Raw genomic sequence first — 21221 nt, forward strand, 5'->3', positions numbered from 1 at the left:
TTGCATCACTCCTTTGCCCCTCTCCATTTCGTCAGTCCCCACTCACAGAAACACGCACTGACAAACAACAACGACCCCCCTACCGCCACCCCCCCCCTCCCACTCACCCAACACCAACACACATAAACACAGACATACACAGAGACACCCCCACCACCCCCCCCCCCCCCACCCCCCCCCCACCCCCCCCCCCCCCCCCACACACACACACACACACACACACAGTAGCTTTATCTTCCTGAATGGCAGACTCAAGTTACTGCAAAAAAAAAAACGCCACCCCCCTCCCCCTTTCTGTTTCAGGCGGACAGACCGACTGACCTCTGCTCCAAGGACAAAGATGCATAATGCATGCTAGATTAGCAGAGCCAAGAGAGTCCGCGCCATCCCGCCTCGAGTTACTCAACCCTGCACCCTTCAGCCTGGTCTTGATTCATTCAAGAAAATTGTTCGAATGAACCAGGATAGTAAATGCCAGTATTTTATTCAAAGTAGACTCTTTCAAGTGCTTCGTCTATCGACCTTTGTGTTTACTTGTCTACCTGCTTTCAGACATGTCAGAGGCTCCTCCCTGTGACAAAGTAGCCGCTCACGAGCCCCACCTGGGCGAGGGAATGGGAGGTGCCGATGGGGGTGTGGTTCTTTCAGGTAATCTTTTCATTCACTCCCAAAGGGCCGTTTAACGGTGTCCCATTAGGGCTCTCTAAGTCATTCTCATTTGACTTAAATGGTTTCTGTGATGTCGCTTTGATTTGGATCACGACTGTACAGTCAGGATAATCGCTTGAGGTTCTGTAAGTCATAAAGAGATGATTGCACACGCACAAGAGCGCACACGCACGCGCGCACGAACACACACACACACGCACACACGCACGCCAAGAGTGTCTGGATGCGGATCAGTCTGGGAGGGAGGCTGTGAGGGAAAGTCTGCTCTGTTTACATCCATGTGGATTAAGTCACAATCAATGGCGAGGTGCCTGGGTCCCCAACATTCCAACCCTGAGGCGGCTCAACCGCGGTCAGATCCAAGCCATGTTTACATCCTGTCACTCCCGTCTCCCATAGATACTGCATGCACAATAAGGTTGGCATGGGTGTGGCAGTAAGAATGGAGTTCAAATGGACGACTGTGCTGTGTTTGTAGAACTCATTGACTCACTCTCCCTGCTTAGAGGAAGTGTTGCTGTGGAAACGCTGAGTCGGATTCAGAGACATTGGGAGGGGTTGGCTCCCAGAACAGTGGTCCCCCCCCCCCCCCCCCCCCCTACTGAGACACCCTTGAACGAGCATTAAGTAGCAGAGGTGGTTTGTAGAGTGGAAGAAATGCCTTGAAAAGCCCAAATCCAGCCTTCAGAAGATGTTTACTTGGTCAGATGGAGAGATGATATTTAAGGTTCATTTTGAGTGAGGTTTCTATTATGTAAATAGGTGATGACTTTGGACTCAGATAAGGGAGGTTTAGCTTTGTTGAACATATTTCAAGGCAGCAAGGTATGTAAACCTACAAACCTGCCTGACCTCCATCCCTGGGCCCAGAGCTCTTCCAATTAGTAATGTCAAGGATGGAAAATTGGAAGTGAAAACTGTGAGCGTGAGAGTCCCTATGTGGAAGGGTCTCCAGTTACTGTTCTACAACAAGACAGCCAAGTTCTGTAACTATAGTAATGCCTCTGATCTGTGTGTGTGTGTGTGAGAGTGTGTGAGTGTGTGAGTGTGTGTGTGTGTGTGTGTGTGAGTGTGTGTGAGTGTGTGTGTGTGTGCGTGTGTGTGCGTGTGTGTGTGTGTGTGTGTGTGAGTGTGTGTGAGTGTGTGAGTGTGTGTGTGTGTGTGTGTGTGTGTGAGTGAGTGTGTGTATGTGTGTTGTCTCTGGCAGCGTCGGGATGCAGGACTTCCAGGCAGGTGGAGTCCACTGAGGTCTCCGATCTTAGATAAACAGGCCCATTAAGGTGTCGCTTACGGTACAGGCGACTGCATAGCCACCCTCTCCACTTGCTCCCAGGGGGCAGAGGGGCAGACGGAGCCCCGTGAACAGCACGACAGGACCTGGTGGGAGAGCAGGGGGAGCCTTGTGCTCACGAGGAGCGACCGTGAACAAGGGCCTCACGGAGTTTGCGAGGGAAGCAAAAGGGCGTGTGTTTGTATGTGTGTCAACAACTGGCGGTATAATCGTAGTTAAATGGAGTTGGCTACCGATCTTGACAGAGTTGCCGTGGGGGGTTTCGAAGCCGCAGTGAGGAGGAGAGGCAGACACAGGGAGGACTTACATAAAGACTACCTTGTTGATTTTAACACTCTGTGGTTGACTCCCCTGTCCCAGAGAAAATACAATGTGAATTTGAAAAATGTTTTGGAAGAAGAGATCATATTCCGATCCTGGCTTTTCTAAAGTAAACGTGTCAAAAAGAACCCACTGATTTTCAACACTGTCGGTTGAATGGTCAGCTACTGTTTTACTGGTTAAAAACACATGAGCAAACACACACTCACACAGTCCATGACAGAGGAAAACAGAGATGGATCAGATTTTAACATTCACTGAATCTGTCATGATGGATATTAAGCTTTCTGACGTGGGTAATGTCTCTGCATGTTGCCAGCATCAAAGCTCACCGGGTATTTTCCGAGGTCTATTCTTATTCAAAGAACATTTGTGGCTCTGAACTATGATTAAAATAAATTACATTTGAAAAAACGTTTTACTTTCTGTTGAGGAAAGTTAATTTTTGGTCGGTTTTAGTTTGTTTCACAAGCAAACATTTCGATTTTTCCTCGAGGTCTGTGGAAACCAGTGGCACCAAAGACTATTTATACAAATCCCTTCATGGTCCACACAAAATCAAAATGCACGCCCCCCCTCCGCCCCTGTCAAAAAGTTGAACCATGACAGGAATGCTGACGTTTTCATCTGAGCGCTTATGGCTCAAACAAGCCAACTTGGTCGCTTATACATTTCACTGGCTGTTGCGCAAACCGTCTTTCTTTGCATTGATGAAACCCATCTGCTTTGTGGAGCCACTTTCACTGCTGCGCACCATGTTAACGTATCTTCCTGTCCGTGCTTGTCAGACAGGTCGGCACGTGTGTTGGTTTATCTACACTGGTACTGGAAACAACAAAAAGTTATTAGAGATATCAAGGAAAGCCAAGCATACCACACACAATCACACACACACGGCACACACACACGGCACACACACACGGCAGTAGGAAAAATCCTATGCAGGACCCTTGGTTCTACTAAGGCCTTAAAATTGTAACAACGGATGTAGTATTTCAGGGTCCTCCCTGGGGTATAGTTACAGGTAAACTGTGACTAATCTGGACAGAACAGGCTTAACCTCTCAGTGTACAGGAAGAAAAAGAGCCTTTCTACATTTCTTTCGAGGGTCGACTGATTGTGTGTACTTGCTACATCAGACAGTCTGAGCATCAAGAATGTTCTTTGCATGTTTTCCAAGCTACAGTGAAGGCCAGACTTCCTCTGGTTTCCATCTATTCTTGTGAAGCCTGTGTTTGTCTTGGTAGATATGCTTTGAGATCACAGCGCTTGGAAAAGCACCTTGTTCACACAAGCAGACGTTTACAGTGATGAACGGAGCGAGACGGGGAACCTGGATAGATGGTGTAAGGTAACGCGCAGGGTAAAGCTTTGGTTTCAGTGGGTTTGTTTGTACAAAGAACTTTAGCTTTGCCTCATTAGGGCTTAATTTAAGCAGATCAGTTAAGGTAAGTGTTCATCACAGAAAGTTTCGGTTTTGCTGTTGCCCCTGTTGTTCCGTTTCAGATAAGCAGTGCTTCTCGTGTATTTTGACATGCAACTATCACAACATGAAACATTCAAAGAAGACAACGAACAAAGAGATTCTCTGCAGTACTATCAGTCTCTCAATCAAACTATGTTATCTTTGAACACACTTTGAACACAGCAGCCAAACAAACACGTAGGAAAAGTAAATACAGAAGAAGTTTTGCGTACAGTTCCAAAGAACACTGTGTCTTTGATGGACCAGATATGAGGTTGAGTTGTGTTTTTTTATTGTTCTTTGTGTGCAGCAGGAAATATTTGTGTCTCAAAGGAAATATGAGCCTCCTCTCCTCCTCTCCTCTCACCTTCCCTCTCTACTCTCCTCCCTTCTCTTCCCTCTCTCCTCTCCTCCCTTCTCTTCCCTCTCTCCTCTCCTCCTCCTCTCACCTTCCCGTCTCTCCTCCTCCTCTCACCTTTCCTCGCTCCTCTCCTCCCTTCTCTTCCCTCTCTCCTCTCCTCTCCTCTCATCCCTTCTCTTCCCCACTCTCCTCCTCCTCTCCTCTCACCTTCCCTCTCTCCTCGCCTCCTCACCTTTCCTCGCTCGTCTCCTCCCTTCTCTTCCCCTCTCTCCTCCTCCTCTCCTCTCACCTTCCCTCTCTCCTCTCCTCCCTTCTCTTCCCTCTCTCCTCTCCTCCTCCTCTCACCTTCCCGTCTCTCCTCTCCTCCTCCTCTCACCTTTCCTCGCTCCTCTCCTCCCTTCTCTTCCCTCTCTCCTCTCCTCTCATCCCTTCTCTTCCCCACTCTCCTCCTCCTCTCCTCTCACCTTCCCTCTCTCCTCTCCTCCTCACGTTTCCTCGCTCGTCTCCTCCCTTCTCTTCCCCTCTCTCCTCCTCCTCTCCTCTCACCTTCCCTCTCTCCTCTCCTCCTCCTCTCACCTTCCCGTCTCTCCTCTCCTCCTCCTCTCACCTTTCCTCGCTCCTCTCCTCCCTTATCTTCCCTCTCTCCTCTCCTCTCATCCCTTCTCTTCCCCACTCTCCTCTCTTCCCTTCTCTTCCCCTCTCTCCTCCTCCTCTCCTCTCACCTTCCCTCTCTCCTCTCCTCCTCACCTTTCCTCGCTCGTCTCCTCCCTTCTCTTCCCCTCTCTCCTCCTTCTCTCCTCTCACCTTCCCTCTCTCCTCTCCTCCTCTCATCTTTCCTCGCTCCTCTCCTCCTTTCTCTTCCCCTCTCTCCTCCTCCTCTCCTCTCACCTTTCCTCGCTCCTCTCCTCCCTTCTCTTCCCCTCTCTCCTCTCCTCTCCTCCCTTCTCTTCCCCTCTCTCCTCTCCTCTCCTCCATTCTCTTCCCTCTGTCCTCTCCTCCTCTCCTCTCACCTTTCCTCGGTCCTCTCCTCCTTTCTCTTCCCCTCTCCTCTCCTCATCTGTCCCAGAGGGCAGAAGGCAGTTGTGGAGGAGGAGGCCTGTCAGGGACGTACAGGCAGAGGATGTTATAGTACTACAAGAGAGTCTCCTGAGAAGTGGCATATGTTTCCAGAATGTTCTTCATTTTGCTCCTCCTCTCCTTCTCTCTCTCTCTCTCTCTCTCTCTCTCTCTCTCTCTCTCTCTCTCAGTTCATTGTAAGTGGGATCTAAAGGACCCTTTAACAGCCTTGATGTCACCCCAGGGACCTGTACATTACACTGTGGTGAAGTTTGTACCCTTAAGCTGTGTGTGTGTGTGTGTGTGTGTATGCGTGGGTGCCTGACATTTTGCTTGTCTGTGTGTGTGTGTGTGTGTGTGTGTTTAGGTGTGTGTCCAAGTGTTCAGCCCAACCAAAAGGTAGAAGTTTGGTTTCCAGACTGGATTGGATTCCCTGGTGTCAGCAGTCGGTAAATAATTCAGACTGTGGTATAACTAGCTGACTGTCTCTCCCCTGTATGGTGCGACCTAGCTTACCCTTCCTGTCTTCCTATTCTTCGGACAAGGGATGGTAAATAATCTGAAATACTAGTTATCAACAGGACCATTAAAGACTTAAGGAGTCTTAAAACAGAGGCTAAGAATAGTTGCATTTAAGCCTCTAGACATTCTTCAGTTATCTCCCTTGACAAACTAGATTAATAGACCAATATTCCTAATAGACTAATATTCCTCTGTCTGCTCTTTTTATGGAGTGTATAAATGTTTGCAGGTCCAGTCATACTGTGGTCTGTTGTGTATTTTATGAAGTACTTCCTCATGTACCAGCTCTTTCAAAGCTGATTGGATGGCACGCTGAGCATCCAACTGGGATTGGTTGTGATCCAGCTCAGGTTCATTTCCATCCAGGGATGAAGGGATGAAGAATCAGCATTACAGGGCCTCATGGTACTGAAGAACAGTTGTAATGGGTCCCATATCATATTTTGGGCTGTAAAGCATTGTTAGTGCTTGTCACATGTTGGAACAAAAGAGGAAGAGAAAGCAGCAAAAAGCAGCTTCAGAGTTGAACTGGAACAAGGATGTGGAACTTTTCCGGGTAAGGGGTTGAGGCTTGCAGGCCTGTGAGAGTTTGTATACACTGAAGCAAATGGCTTGGGTTTCCATGTAACTCAAAGTAAACCGTATAAACATTGGCATGGTTAATCATGTGCAAACTCCCTGGTTCTGATCAGACCACACTTACAGACTGATGAACACACACACAACCACACACACACACACGGTGTGTGTGTACACACTGCCTGTGTGTGTGTGTGTGGGTGTGCGCGTGGCCGTGTCTGACAGCATGGTTTACAGAATGGATCTAAACATTGCCATCCAAACGTTATTTAACTTCAGGAATCTGACCCCTGACCCCAGACCCCTGACCCTTGCCGTGACCTGTCCTGGCTGTCTCTGACAAAACAGGGTGGGAACAGAGGAGCCAATCAACTTCTCCTCGATCAGCGTCCTATTCCAAATATACACAGGCTAATGGGGCCCACAGAGCCATGGGAAGAACACCAACATACGTCTCCCACACAAACAGTCTGAAGCTAAACACATTGTCTGAGTGGAGCCCAGGGGAGACCAGGAGAGACCAGGAAGGCAGGGCTTGGCAGGCCAGCATGTTTATGTAAAAGGTTCGGACATCATGGGCACCTCCTCAGAAGGACAGAGCTCTGGCACAGAGTTGGTAAGCACTGGTCAGTGCTGGTCAAAGTGCCCTGTGATGAATGACATCAGGGAGTGATGGCCGGGTAAAGGCAACATTCTCTGTGACGCTGGTTGTTCCCATCAATCAGGGAGCACCGAGTTGATCCAGAGAGCGGATCAATCCCCTCCAGACAGCACCACTCACAAAGTTTCTGTAACTGGGTTTGAGGACAGCTGCGTGTCCACTCATAGACCTGGTTTTGTCATTCTAACACTGGAAACTCAAGTCAAAGCCTTAGAAAATGACTCAGGCACAATGGCATCCCCTTGGCATTTCCTGTCATCTTCTCCACTTCCTTCTCTGCGCTCCCTTTAGAGACACGTCTGACCAGAGAGGTTCCCAAGTATTTTCTCAAATGGGAGTTCACGGAACACATCGATACCATTCGACCACTGTCACCTGACTCCTTCCTCCGATGGTTCTGCGTTGGCAGAAAAAAAAGCCATCGTTGGGCGTTTTTCCATCAGATATCGATTCGTTTTCCTTGGCTTGATCTCACAGCGTGGGGTTTAATATGAAACACAGCAATACAGCGAAATGCCGGGAGCGCCTCGCTAATCACCTTCCATCCCATCTCTCTCAATGTAGAGCAGTACCCTTGTAGCTACTTCATCTGACAGTTCAGTTAGGAAAGTGGTGGATGAGTCTGTGCTCAGGAAACGATTCAGCACCGCATGACAAAGCTCAGGACTGTCAGCCCAAACCTCAGCCCAATTAACTGACCAAGGATTAGCCGGCAGCAGATCGGAGCAGCGGTCCTGACGAGGCAGACAACACAAGTGTGTTCGTCCTGTGGGCCTCCTCCCCAGAGTGGTCGAGAATAGCGAGGGTTTGGTTTTGAACCAAAAAACGTATCACACCAGTTACCACTACCCCTGCTCTGCTGATAATTGCTAGTGGAGATGTTTCAATGGTCTCCTAACATGGGCCGGGACTACTAGCTACTATCTACCCAGAAACCTACGCTTATGGACCAAAGATAAGTTGGCGGTAGGTTGTTCCCCTCATCTCAACAAATCACCAGAGTCTCCGGACCTGTCCCAGCCTTGTGGCCTGTCATCGACCCGCATGGTGGAGTGCGTCAGAAGGGACGTAGCAGCACATCCACCTCCCTCCTAGAACCCCACCCCCCCGGTCCGGTCTCTCAATGAGCCCAGCTGTAAATCACCCAGGAGCAGCAGCAGCAGCCGAAACAGGCAGGGAGGAGAAGCCTGGGTGGGCCCCGTCGGCCACTCAAACCACTGCCTCCCCGGTACGGTACTTTAGCCTCTGCTCCTGGACGCCCCCCCCTCTGCCTGGTCCTGCTAGGGAGTGTGGGAGGCGGATTCTTGCCGTGTGCTTCAGGAGGAGGTTTTGATGTGGTTTCAAAGTGATTTCACGCGAAGATTGTTTGAGTGCAGGAGGAGAGCCTCCGACGCACGCGGCAGCCTCGCTCAATCTTCCTGTCTTCGATCCATCCCAGGCCGTCCTCGGCAACAGGCCATCTGAGAGGCTCTCGGTTGGAAACCCTGGGTATCAGAAGAGCTTATGTGGCAGCATTTACTTAATTACCCCTGGGGTTTTAAATTGATGCTGGAATCAGTGTCGACATGCCCCCCCCCCCTCCCTGCTCCCCTCTTCCTCCTCCTCCTCCCATCTCCTCTTCCAGAAGTATCCAGTGTTATCTTAAAAGCCTGCTGAGTTATGGCTTCGTGGACCTCACTTCCAGAGAGTAGTGCTCAGGCTAACACAGAGGACACCGCACGCACTCGGCCCCATTCACTGTTGTTGTTTTTGAGGTGCTTTTGAAACATGGTTTGTGTATTTTGCTCTGTCTGCACTTGCCGATCTTGTTCCCTGGAATTTGAAGCTAAATCCGACTGCAGGTTTTTTTTTCAGTAGCATGAGCGTTCCTAGCAAGGTTGAAAAGTTCATTTCTTGTGAATCTTCCCCCCTTACATTGGCCTGTGCATTATCAGTATTTATGACAAACAATTGCAGTGTAACGATGTACGCTAACAGATACTAAAGCAGATACAATCTAATCACTATGAATACAAGCCATGACCCAGTATATACTGTGTGTGAGAGTACATATGAGTGAGTGTGTGATTGTGTTAAGTGGCTATGGTTAGGCACACTTTGACAGGTTGCCTTGTCTGATTGAACCTTTAACTGTCCAGTTACTGTTCTGTTACCATGACAATCCCTGCCTAACTGCACTGTCTGGGACACTCCAGGGTCAAGTTGTAATGTACCCTCTTTACAACTGATAAACGGCTACTTGAATGTCTGAATTAAACAAGCCATTAGCTGATGGAATCTCAGAACCCCCCCCCACACACACACACACACACACACACCCACACACACATACTGCATCCCAACCCCCCCCCCCCCCCACCCTTACTTCTTTCCTTATTACTGAAAGCTGCCATGAGGGGGCATGTGATGTGAGGTCTGGACCATGATGACCCACTGTACTCATTCTATCTTGAGGGATTACCAGCCACTCTCCCCAGCCAATCACAGCTTAAAGAGCTTCACTGTCCTATCACGACACATGGACTGGTGATGCAGGATCCGCTTATAGTGCATCGGTCCCACGCTCTCTGATCAACACTGCTCTGAACTTGCAACTGCTCTGTTTTCCCCCCCTGTTTACTATTGACTTGGATCTTTGCTTTCACTGACTCTGTCTCTCTCTCTTTCTGTCTCTCCCATCACATCTTCTCACTTTGTGGTCTTCTCTTCCCCTCCTCCATCTCTCTCACACCCTACATGTGTCTGTTTCACTCAGCTCCTAGTGTCCTGGCTGTCACGTCATAGGACCAAACAAGATGCAGCTGTTTCTCTGTTCCTGACGTTTCTCCAGCTGTGATCACGCCCTGGACAATAACGTAAGTAATTATCGCCCTGAAGCAACGTCTGGTGGGGCGATCTTTATTTGCTGGCACTCCCATAAATGTCAACATCATGAAGTGCTCCACAACGTGCCAATACTAAACAAGTCTACTTCATTTTTCACTTATCGTGACGGAATAGCAACCAGAATGGAATGAAGGCTTCTGAGAGACCTGGAACTCCTTCAGGTCTCCTTCAACTCTCCCTGCCATGCACGCCTGCCGCCAGACCACCCCTGATTGGCCGATCCATCTGACAAAGCCTGTCCAATAAACACAGCAGATCATTAATCTCCCCCATGTCGCCTGAGAAGTGGATTGTCAGGCAACATAGTGGAAATGTGAATGTTTTGATCGCTAATTCTGTTTTGTCACACACTGTTTATAGTGAAAATGGTTATGCCAATCATTTCAAAAACGTGGCATAACAGTGGCATTGTTTTTCCACCGAAGAACTTCAGGGTAACTAACAGTAACTGACGATCACAGAATCATCATGTCCTGGAACGCGGTGGCCTTGCTCAATCTAGCGTTAAAAGGGTGGAAAACCTCACCGTTTAAAAATTCCTCATCAATTCTAGATAATCTGCCTAATCCCACCACATTTCTCTGTAAACTTTTACAGGCAACTGTCTGAGTAGCTTTAAACTATTGTGTGCTCACCCACTCGCATATGCTACTAATTTACATGCTGCCAAAGGCAATAAAAGTCTTACGATGTATTTGTTTTGTGTATTAGTGAGGCCAAGGTCAACGTGCAACATAATTCACAAACATAAAAGGACCAACTTGTTTCAGAAATGATCATTGGGAAAATCATCCAAAACAAACAACATGAAATCTAATTTATGACCTGAAGTTTAAAAAAACAAAAAAACAAATGCTCTTCACTCGGTCACTAATCATTCCCAATCCAAAGAGATCCCACTCAAACGTATTCACACTCAGAATTTACATTGAGCCTGGTTTACAAGGTTGGTTTCTCTCTCCCCCTAGTGGCAAACAGACATCAGAGGCCACAGCTAGGAAAATAAATGCCAAACATCTGGGATTTACACACATTTTTTATTCCAGGAATACTTAATATACAATATACATGTCAATATATAGTCTTGCCATCTGCCCTTCAGGTATTTACAGCCTAGGTGGTCCTGTTATTCTCCAGTTCTCCAACTTGGCCACCTTGGTGAACATGGCCAGAGTGCCCAGCCCTAGACACGCTGTCATACCTGTCATGGCATTGTGGGCTGAGAGGCAGAAAGACAGACAGAAAATATGAGAAGGGATGAGCAGACAGACCAGTGCTACTTAAAAAGGTTTCCATCAGTTCCCCCTTTGAAGCCCCCTATAGAGCACGATAAACACAATATTAACATTGGTAACAATATTTTAACATCGACATTTAGAACTGCTAAAAGCATCCAATCAGCACAGCCAAATGAGCAATAGCTCTTTTAAATTAAAGATGTTGCCACCCACAAAATAATTATGATATCCCTCCACCAGCCCTTTGTTTGAGCCCCAGCACTGGGCTCACAACCTCACTCCCCTGGGAGGCCGTTTACAGCAGGTGAATGCTGGCCATGGCCTCGTCAGAGCCTTACATTTAGTGGCCTTTAGCTATGGACCAGAATGCATCAGTGCCGAGGTGAAATCGACATTTTAGACAGGGACTGAAATGAACAGCGGTGTTTGTTTTGGAATGTTTGTACTCACTTCTGACTCCGAGCATGACTCCAGAGGCACAACCTCCGATGAAGTAGTTGATGGGGTCATCAGGAGCATCTCTGACCTGTGCACTGAGACACGTTGCGAGTCCGAACACGGCACCCAGGGAAGCTGTGGTTGAAAGAGAAGACCAGGTCATTCAAGGGGATTTAAAAGAGAATGCTCCAAAGGTATGCAGAGGAAAATGTGATATCCAATCTAGTGTAAGATAACAGCAAAATGATACTGAGATGCATACTGCCTTTGCCGTAGCACAAGGTGTTCATGATAATGGTATGACATTGGGGGGGGAAGAGCAACAGATATTGAATGTGAGAGTAGACAAGATAGAGTTAGTTCAAGACAGAACTTTAGGTTGTCCTCACAATTCGTCCTATTTGTGACACATACCCATGGTAACTGTTCCCGACGTGGCTCTCTGGACAGCTTGCATCGCCGAATCAGGCTGGAATGCCACCATATGATAAGCTGAACCCACCAATCCTGTAAGTAAACCCACAACATCAAAATACAATTCCACACTCTGCTATAATTACCTAGTAGCTTGTAAATGGACACAACTGAACCGTCTATGCCGACCTCAAACGCACTCACATCATTATTGTTACTCGAACACTGGCTAGTAGCTACTTGCTCCCTTGCTAGTTAGCTAGTCAGTCAGTCTTTTCAACAGGGGTAGGCTAGCTAGCTAGTGTTAGCTAGCTAATTGCCGCTTTTGGTGGATAATTAGCAACCTAGCTGGCAACTCATTGGCCTTCTTTTAGGTTTACCTATAGCAGTGCCCAATTTCGTGGTGATCCATGTTTTTTCAACACAATCTTTCCCCTCTTGCAGATCCCAGTAACCCATTTTGGCTTTCACATCAAGGACACAGACAACAGTAAGCTCATCGCGAGAGTCAGTGAACACACGAGAACTACAAAACTTTATTGGTACGCAAATAGTACACATGCAAAATATTATGTTATCACAATACCAGCGTGCATCAAGTTAAATGTTTTTACGACAAAAATTTATAAAAATTAAGGTGGACCATCTTAGGCACTGCACTGAGGACATCATTCTATTTTATTTACGATCGTTTGCGCATTAGTCTAGTGAGCAATTGTTTCCGGGGTAGTTGCTAATCCACAGGTGAACCGCTTGTTGTGAAGTTCATTCAAGTTACCCAGCATTTTCTTAATGTTAACATTTTAGACAATTCATTAAGGCAATGCACTGTGTTTGGGGTTCATAACTTCTAGTGTGATGTTATGGTGAGTACGCATAGCATTTTCAAGTTACCGTGGCTGGCTTGGATGCTGACGTGTCGTGCCTGTTTTGGAGTGGCAGTATCTCTTTCTCAGCATCACTGACCTAGGCTAGCTACAGCTAGTTGTCAGTGCAAGGCACAAACATTTTTTTCGGAACTATCTCAGAAATTACAAGGAAGGGAAGCTATGGCACAAAGATTAAATCTCCCAGCTGGTGAAATGCTTGACGAAGCGCTTCACTTCAGTAGACTATAGCTAGCTATCGGGTCAGCTATTTTTTGCCAACACAACAAGCGAAGAGTGAATCACGATTAAACTTCTGTGGTCAACTACTGCAAATTGAGTCAAACTGTCACGCCCAGTTGCTCATATGCGATGTCCTCGCCCTCGCCGGTTCAAATTCGGGAGGCGAACGCTCACCTGTCCGCTCTGCACAGGAGGGTGGTGGAGTTGGAGCGGCGTCTAGAGGCCGCGGAGAACACGGTACGGGAGCAGGCTGAGAGCTTGATCAGGAAGGATGAGCAACTGAGGGCTACCACTCAGGAGATCACGGAGGCCAAGGATAAGTAAGTGATAAAGATACTTCCGTTCAGTTAAAGTACGTTGTTTGCAATTGTTCAAGCATGTGATCAGATCATTCAGTTCTACCTCGTTTCCTGTACAGGGAGATTTCTTACCTTCACGAGAAGCTGTGTAAGTCCGAGGAGACCATCCAGAGGTTTCAGACAACTGTCAAGCAAAAGGATGCTCTGATAGGACAGCTGCAGCACCGCTGCCAGATCCTGGACAACATCTGCCGAAGTCGCCCCTTACTGGACTCCATGTTGTCCCACATGGCTGAAGCTGAGAGGCTAGGGTCTCTGGTGGGAGTTGGGGCAGGCATGGGACCGCCGGCCGCAAACGCCTCACTCATGGATGGAGAGTCAAACTGTAGCCCGACTCGGATCTGCAACCACAAGGACTTCTCCCTCAGCGAGGATGATATGGACGACCAGGAGCTGGATGAAATCGTGTTCGGAACTACTGTATAGTGGCGTGTTCCAACCTACTGCAGAACCAATGTTTCCGTAGCTACATATGAGTCTGGAACCATCATAGAACATCCTAGTAGTCCTGTAAGCAGTTGCAAATGTTACAGGAGAGAGTGGCCCCTGACTTGAAGCAAACATTTCAGCAGCATGCATGTCACCATATCTATTACTGAAAAAGTCAACTGTGTCCCAATTGTAGTGCTGTGAGTTTTATTTTATGTAAATGATGTCTCAACATGAATGTGCCGATCACACAAACGAGGTGTTTGATCAAACCAAATAGACCCGTCTTTAGTTCATGGACATCCATGTTCACTTTTCATCTAGTTTCAAGTGCTCTATTTTTGTACTACAACAATGTAACCTTTGGATGGTCTGTTTCAACATAACTTCCCAGTTATACATTGGCATGGCATATTTTGTTCAGGCTAGGTTGTGTTGCTTAAACCTGCCTGGTCACCATGGTATCACATTCAAGATAGACTGAAGTGAACTTTCAGCTTGTTGTAAATCTGTAAGAAATAGCTGGTGTTGCATATACTGATGTTTCTATATTTTTATACTAATTGAATGAACACGCATGCCCAGGGCTTGTTTGTACTCTGTACTGTTGTTAGTGTTAGTTGGTATGCCTCATAAACCAAAGTTTTATTTTAATCTTAAGAATTTGACAGGTTATGGCTATCAATCATGTACTTCATAAATGTAGAACTAAATTGAAGACTTTGACTGTGGCATTTTCCAAGAGCTCACATCATTTACGAGACGCCTTGCTTCAAAGCAAAAACAACTGATGCTGATTATTTAGGTTGTCGTTCTTGCAGTGGACCACATTGTGTTCTTAAACCTCTCATGTCTTTGTCTGCTTCAGTGAAGCAAAGCCTATGCAAATCCAAATTTGCTTTGTTAACTTTGACCCTAGTTGGGCTATAGTGTGTTATTATTGCATTGCCACATTCCACTTGAGGTGTCTTACACAAAAATAAGTATATTTTTGCGCCATAGGCTTTAATTTTTTAGGTAAACAAAACTAATCACTTGTTGTGTCTGCCTGCGTTTGAAGTTGAAGCTTAGTAATTATTGCAAAGGCAATATCAGATGTGCTCTGGCAGGATAGCTGTCAATGTTTTGTCTGTCTCAGTCTAGCTGCATGATAGTGATGCAGTTCCACTAGCAGCCTTGTGACCCATCCTCAAGCATTGGGGTCTATCTGTTTCCTCTGGACAGTCATGCATCTTGCCATGTCTGCACTGCACTGTCAAAGTCAAGGAAGACATTTTTATTTTCTCAGAGGATTGTGGTTTTCTAACAGATATATTGAAAGGCATTAATAAATTATTTATTTATACGTCTGTCGTCTGTGTTCATTAGAAAATGTATTCATAATCATGAAGGAGGACTGCTAGAGAAGTCTGTGTGACTAGTGTGAAACTGTTTGTCCAATAAAGTAAAAGACAGTTACCATTTTACCTTTATTTACTTTGGGTACAAAACATTTAAATTTTCATAGCAGGACTGCGTACAAGATTTGGACATGTAGCCTTTTCTTTCCCCATAATTTCCCACCCTTAGTGAGAACGAAAGTGTAAGTGAAACTCGACCTGACAGACAGTACAATCTGACTCCATCACTGGCGCAGGACTATCTTCCCCCGCCCAATGCAGTTATAGAAGCCCTTGGTACCATCAGGACCTAGAGGCTGACGGAGGACTGCCACAGACCCCGGAACCCTCCTGGGAACACCGGGTGCCACCGGTCCTGGAGCTCCCTTGTCAGGAAAGAAGGCTTGGGCCGCAGTCTTCCTGCGCTGGACCCATGGGCTTCCTGCCGAACCGAGGCCATCCTGGGAGATGTAGTCCCCAGAACACTTGCTTCGGCCATTGCTGCTGCAGGAGGAAGGACTACTGCTGAGATCCGTGGCCAGAGGGGAAGGGGTGTGTCCTGAAGGAAACAGCTTGCGAGGGAGAAGGGGGCTGGATGCAGGGCTGGTAACCGGGTTCCGGTAAGGGTTGGAGTGTGGAAAAGAGGCCCGGGGGATGGCCAGCGGGCTGCCATACAGAGACTGGGGCCGGGAGACCACACGGATTGGCTTGGGAGAAGCCGGGGTGAAATCGGACTCAGATGAGCTGTACAGGGCGGAGTCCTCCAGGCAGTAGGGAGGGCGCCGGGCCTTGCGCTGATAGGGCTTCCGAGAACATATACTGTCCACTCCATCCTCAGACTCCTCGTTAGGGTCATGGCCGCTATCAGTTTTGCGCACACTCCTGCTTCCCAGGAGAGCCACCCTGACACCAGTGCTGGCCCCCTGCCGGGTTTGCAGCACCTCACAGGCCTTCCGCGCCCCCTCCAGGTGCTCGTATTCCACCACGGCACACAGCTCCCTCCCCAGCTCACAGTGCTTCCTGGCGTAGCGCCGCAACTCCGCCGGCACCTCCTTCCCCGGACGGAGGATGCGCAAGGAGGTGATGGTGCCGTGGCAGCCGAAAAGTCGCATGGCCATCCCCATCAGGTCCACCTGTTCCCTGCCTGGTTCTCCACTTTCCCCCTCGCGAACTCCCCCAAGCAGGTTCCAGGCCAGGAGCAGCTTGCTGGTGGGGACACATAGCAGCCAGTCAGGCACAGGGTCCCTTCGCCTGACCTTGGTCCCCTCGTCGTTCACCTCCAGCCGTGTTGAGATTCGGGCTGCGGCCAGAGTGGCCCTCCAGTCACGAGTCAGCTCCCTGATCTGAGACAGACAGGAAGAATGTTTAGGAAAAAACCATCCATCTAGAGTGTTCATTGAAGGAGGTTACACTTGGTGTAAAGAGTGAAGTTAGTATTTTAGTATTAGTTTGAATACCTTTTTGAACGAAGACAGCAGCTTCAGACTGACATACTGCATCTTGTTCCTCTGAACATGTTTCAGGAGGAAGGCATCTCCAGATAGGCTCTCGTTGGAAAGATAGTTCTCTAGCTGGACAGAAATCCTCAGTTGGAGGTTAGCTACAGGTGGACTCCATGATGACCCCTTACAGCAGTCCTCCTCCTCAAACACATCTGTCAGCTCTGTAGAACTCCTGCAAGATAAAACAGCAAGGCTGACAAAAAGTCAAGTAGCAACAACAAGGAAAGCATACACGGCCCAAGTACAGGGTGGGAATTACGGGGGGTTTGGGGGGGGGGGGGGGTCTGACCCCCCTGATTAAGACTTGGACCCCCCCAAAACAGGTAAAAACAACAGGTCGGGGAGTTCGATACACGCCCTGGAGAAGAAGTTGACCTCCCCCGATTGTCATTGTATAATTGGCACTCTGCCCAAGTAGCCTACAAAAATACATTAATTAATTCAATCATTCCTGACGTCTAAAAACGCACCCATCCAAGCTGTCATATGTTCTGTCATCCGTGTAAGATCCAGACCCCAGTAGTTCCTCATCTGGTGAAAACTGCGAGTTCTGTCCATATTGGTTGACAACCACAAGAGAAGCAGACATGTTGCGCAACTAAAAGAAAAAAAAAAAGTTTACCGTTTAAGCTTAACAGTGTTCGAACGTCCCCAAAATACATTCATGATACCGTGTCATGACTAAGTAATTGACATAGGCTACGCATACTGTAAGCATACCTGGTGTCCTCTCCGTCAGAACGTAACCCAGTCCACACACCTGTTTACATAAACTAATATTTTCCAAATTCGTGCCTCAACATTTCCTTGCATCACAATATACTGCGTTACCATTGGCAAAGAACGCTCTATGGCTGCAATCAATTAATAACATTCAGGTGTTGACATGGCATTTTGAACAGAGCGCGTTTTAACGCGCTGACGCACTTAGATAGGCTAGAGCAGGAACACCCCACATGAATCATCTTAAATATTTTTGATTAAAACGTTTCAAGCAGAAAACTGAATTATTTATTTAATCAAAAAGAATATACATGAATAATAAATTAAATGTCCGACAAAAGATGAAGTCAAACCAAATTGAGTTTTAAATAAGAAAAAATAATAATGAAACAGGTAGTTCTGATAATATTTGTATTAGTTTCTTTTTATGTAATGAACGGATGCAGAGAAATACATCTGGATGAAAACAAAAAAAATGATTAAATAGGCCACTTGTTTATTCCTTTTCCATTTTTATAAAATAATTAGTTAAAATGCCAAGTAAGATAGCAACACTGCACTGATTAAAATATAGACAGCTATTTAAATTGTGCCGTCCAAAGTCTCCTGGTTCTTTGTATTCAGATGGTCTTATCCACTCTGGGCATGTCTCTCTGGTTCACTGATTGCCGGGAGTATTTGTCCTTTAGCAAAGTGTTGTACTTTCCCAACAGGATGTGATGGTCTGTCTCCAGACTGTTTAAGTTCGCCTGCAGAGTGTGGTTGTTTGACTGTAAGGTTTTGAGAATTTTCTCAAGACTGTCTACAGTCTTCTGGCAATCCGCTAATTTTGACTGGTTGTCTGACAGCAGCATATCAAAATGGGTACTCTGGGCCTTTAGAGAAGTGTTGAGGTCATGTTGGTGGTTTGTATCAATAACTGCTTGGAGGTAACGGTGGTTTACTAGCAGGAGTTTGTATTTCTCCTCCAGTTTCTGGTTCCTTGCCAACACAAGCTTGCCTTCAGTCCATAGGGTCTTGTTTTGGACCGTCAGGTCATGCATCTCTGTGAACCGCAATCGGAGGATCACCTCAAGATCTTCAACAGTCATCTTCAGCTTTGAAATTTTTGTTTGTTTCTTTGTCTGCAGCTTTTCAAAATATGCCCTCTGGGACTTCAGGGAAGAGTCCAGTTCGTTCTGGGATGTCACACTTTTCTCCAGCGCCAGCTTCTTCTCACAGAGCTGCTTCTTCAACTCTATCAGCTGTGGGGAAATCTGCTGAGATTCAACCTTTGCTTCAGCTTTAACCCTGTCCAGAAGATCACTGAGCTGGGCCTTGACACCCTGGTGTTCCTCCATCAGAGCCTGCCTGCTGGAGGTCGTCTTCTGGAGGCTGTCTTGCTCTCTGATGGTAGCTTGGCTCTTTGACTGCATGATTTCAAGTTTAGCAGCCAGCCCATTAGAGTGCTCCTGCTCAACTTCATGGGAGGGGCTTGTGATGTGTCGGTGAACCAGGCTCTTCTCCAGTGCCAAGGTCTTCTCTTGTCGTTGCTGGTTCCTGCTATCCAGTTGCTTGGCCAGCTTTTCACATTCCTCCTCGGTCTGTCTCAGCTCCTGGCCCAGCCTCTTTACCTCCCCAATTGCCTTTGTTTTGTCAGACAAAGCGGCCTCTAGTTCACTTTGGAAACCGAGTCTCTTGTCCTTCTCCTCTATGATCTCACAGATCAGTTTGTCGGCTCTTGAGTTGAGGGATGCCAAAAGAGCATCCTTAGCAGAGTTCTCCTCCAGAACAGACTTCATTTGGGAGCTGAAGGTGTGCTTCTCCGCCGTCTGTCTCTGGAGCTTCCTGTTCTGCTCATCAATAACACTCTGTAGCTCGACTACTCTGGCCTGACTCTCTGACAGCAGTTTCTCAGAGTCCACCTGTCGGGCCTCCAGGAAAGAGTACTGTTGCTGCTTCTCTGTTAGCTCTGAGGCTAGCTGGTCTGCTCTCAGGTTAACGGAGATCAGAAAGGAATCCCTTGCTGCGTTTTGTTCTTGAAGAAAGTGCATTTTGGAGCTGAGAGTTTGATTTTTTGCCGTCTGTGCGAGGAAGCTCTTGTTCAGATGGTCAATAGCCCCCTGTAGTTCCTGTACTCTGGTCTGATTTTCTACTCTCCCCTGCTGGCACTGGGCAGCAAGAAGGGCCCTCTGGAGCTTCAGCCTCTTCCTCCTCTCCTCACTGAGGTCGGACGCCATCTTGTTGCTCCTCAGGCGGAGCTTGATGCCGTTTCGCTCCTCCTGGTTCAGTAAGTTCTGCAGGGAAGCTCTGGCTTCTCTCTCCTTGTCCACGGCTGCTATCTCTGGATCCATCGAGATGTCCAGAACCCCGCTGACCTCAGCAGGGTACTTAAGAGCCTGGAACACGAGAGTTGACTTAGAGCCACAACCTCTAAAATTAATCTGGCGAGTGAAACAGACTTAGGTTCTTACCTGATTGTCATTGTTGTCACACGGCCTGCGTTTGAAGGCTTCTTCCTCCTCTGGTACCTGGTTGTCTGGCAGAGTAGCCTGGTCAGCCGAAGGGAGGCTGGAGACAGGTGAGGGTTCAGAGGGAGCAGGGCAGACAGGCTGGAGGGAAGGAGGGATTTCATTCCTAGGAACGACGACAGTCTGCATTGCCACTGTATTGAGTACAACAGGTTTTATACATTCGAAGTTGGTTTAATGATTAGGCTACGTGCCCCTTCTGCATCTCAAACAGCATCACCATGCTTCTGGAGAACAAACCCAAAAGGGATGTCATGCTGCTGGTATCTTTGACAGTAACGTGTGATGCTAGACTGACTTACATTTGGCATGAGTGAGATCCTTCAGCCAATCCTGGTCTGAGGCCTCTACAGAGGAACACGGAGAGACAGAATAAGTTGTCCAGGAGCAGGGCAGGGAACAGGGAATGTCCCGGCCCCACAGATAGTGACAAACAGACATGGTTTTCTTCCAAGTTACGACTTTAAAGACAGTTTTAGGAAATAATACGATAATTATGAGTGAGGAAGGGAAAATGTAGGTTTGGAGCAGATACCTTCTGAAGAAGGTAAATCGTACATTTCAATGGATGTGTCACTGCTATGGTCCTGTATAGAAGGGACAACATTAGTATGAAAGCAAATCAGTGACATCATGTTTTGAATTTCAAAAGGCATTGAGCAGGACATGAGTCTCACCCCATCACCATGACATGAATCTGGGGTCATGAAATCGCCAAAATCTGCCTTGAGAAGAGAGAGAGCTGTCTTTTGGGCGTCCTGCTTAGTAAGCAAGACTCCTTTGCTCTCTGAAAGATTTTCCAGGGCTACCAGCTTGGGTAAAGGAAGAGAGACTGGGTTAGATTTCTGTGGGACTTTCACAGCATTCAAATGATAAATTAAGACGCACGTGAAGTTCTGAGACTGGTTCGAACTCACGCTGCCATTTCCCTTGCAGGGAGCTTTCTTTTTCTTCTTTTGGATGTTGTCATTCTGTAAAAAAAATAGATTACAACCATATTTCCTTTAAAAAACACTTTGTCTGCAGGTTGAAGTTAAAAACTACCTAACTATTTTGATACATGCCATGCAGTTTTGTTTAGTTGTACAACTATCTATCACTATACATAGCTACATACATGAATAATCAGGAACAAATTTGTATTTAGGCTCACCATTGCGCTTGTTTGACAGGAACCCAAAACATTTAGGAACGTTCACATACTTTACAAGTGGGGAAGACTGACATCATAATTAAACACAATACTGTGATGTAAAAATGGAATTCAGTGGAACTTTGTGTTTTTGTTTTTTTCAATTATATTGAATAA

General features: G+C 47.2%; 3 protein-coding genes across 3 annotated transcripts; 1 reads left to right on the plus strand and 2 right to left on the minus strand.

Annotated features, from left to right (window-relative positions):
* Positions 1-10832: 10832 nt before the first annotated feature.
* On the minus strand, positions 10833-12440 carry ndufa11 (NADH:ubiquinone oxidoreductase subunit A11). Its single transcript, XM_062450294.1, has 4 exons — positions 12282-12440; positions 11902-11994; positions 11500-11622; positions 10833-11030 (listed from the first exon to the last, which is right to left on the minus strand). Exons 1-4 carry the CDS (start codon positions 12358-12360, stop codon positions 10918-10920), a joined length of 408 nt encoding a protein of 135 aa, XP_062306278.1. The 5' UTR covers positions 12361-12440; the 3' UTR covers positions 10833-10917.
* A 14-nt stretch (positions 12441-12454) lies between these two features.
* On the plus strand, positions 12455-15143 carry vmac (vimentin type intermediate filament associated coiled-coil protein). Its single transcript, XM_062450291.1, has 2 exons — positions 12455-13330; positions 13429-15143. Exons 1-2 carry the CDS (start codon positions 13140-13142, stop codon positions 13793-13795), a joined length of 558 nt encoding a protein of 185 aa, XP_062306275.1. The 5' UTR covers positions 12455-13139; the 3' UTR covers positions 13796-15143.
* Positions 15086-17538, minus strand: larp6b (La ribonucleoprotein 6, translational regulator b). The gene is made up of 4 exons (XM_062450240.1): positions 17400-17538; positions 17150-17277; positions 16635-16851; positions 15086-16520 (listed from the first exon to the last, which is right to left on the minus strand). The coding sequence occupies exons 2-4, from the start codon at positions 17266-17268 to the stop codon at positions 15423-15425; spliced, it is 1434 nt and encodes a 477-aa protein (XP_062306224.1). The 5' UTR covers positions 17269-17277; positions 17400-17538; the 3' UTR covers positions 15086-15422.
* Positions 17539-21221: the final 3683 nt, after the last annotated feature.

The sequence above is a fragment of the Osmerus eperlanus genome, chromosome 24 (assembly GCF_963692335.1).
Source record: "Osmerus eperlanus chromosome 24, fOsmEpe2.1, whole genome shotgun sequence".
Lineage (NCBI taxonomy): Eukaryota > Metazoa > Chordata > Actinopteri > Osmeriformes > Osmeridae > Osmerus > Osmerus eperlanus.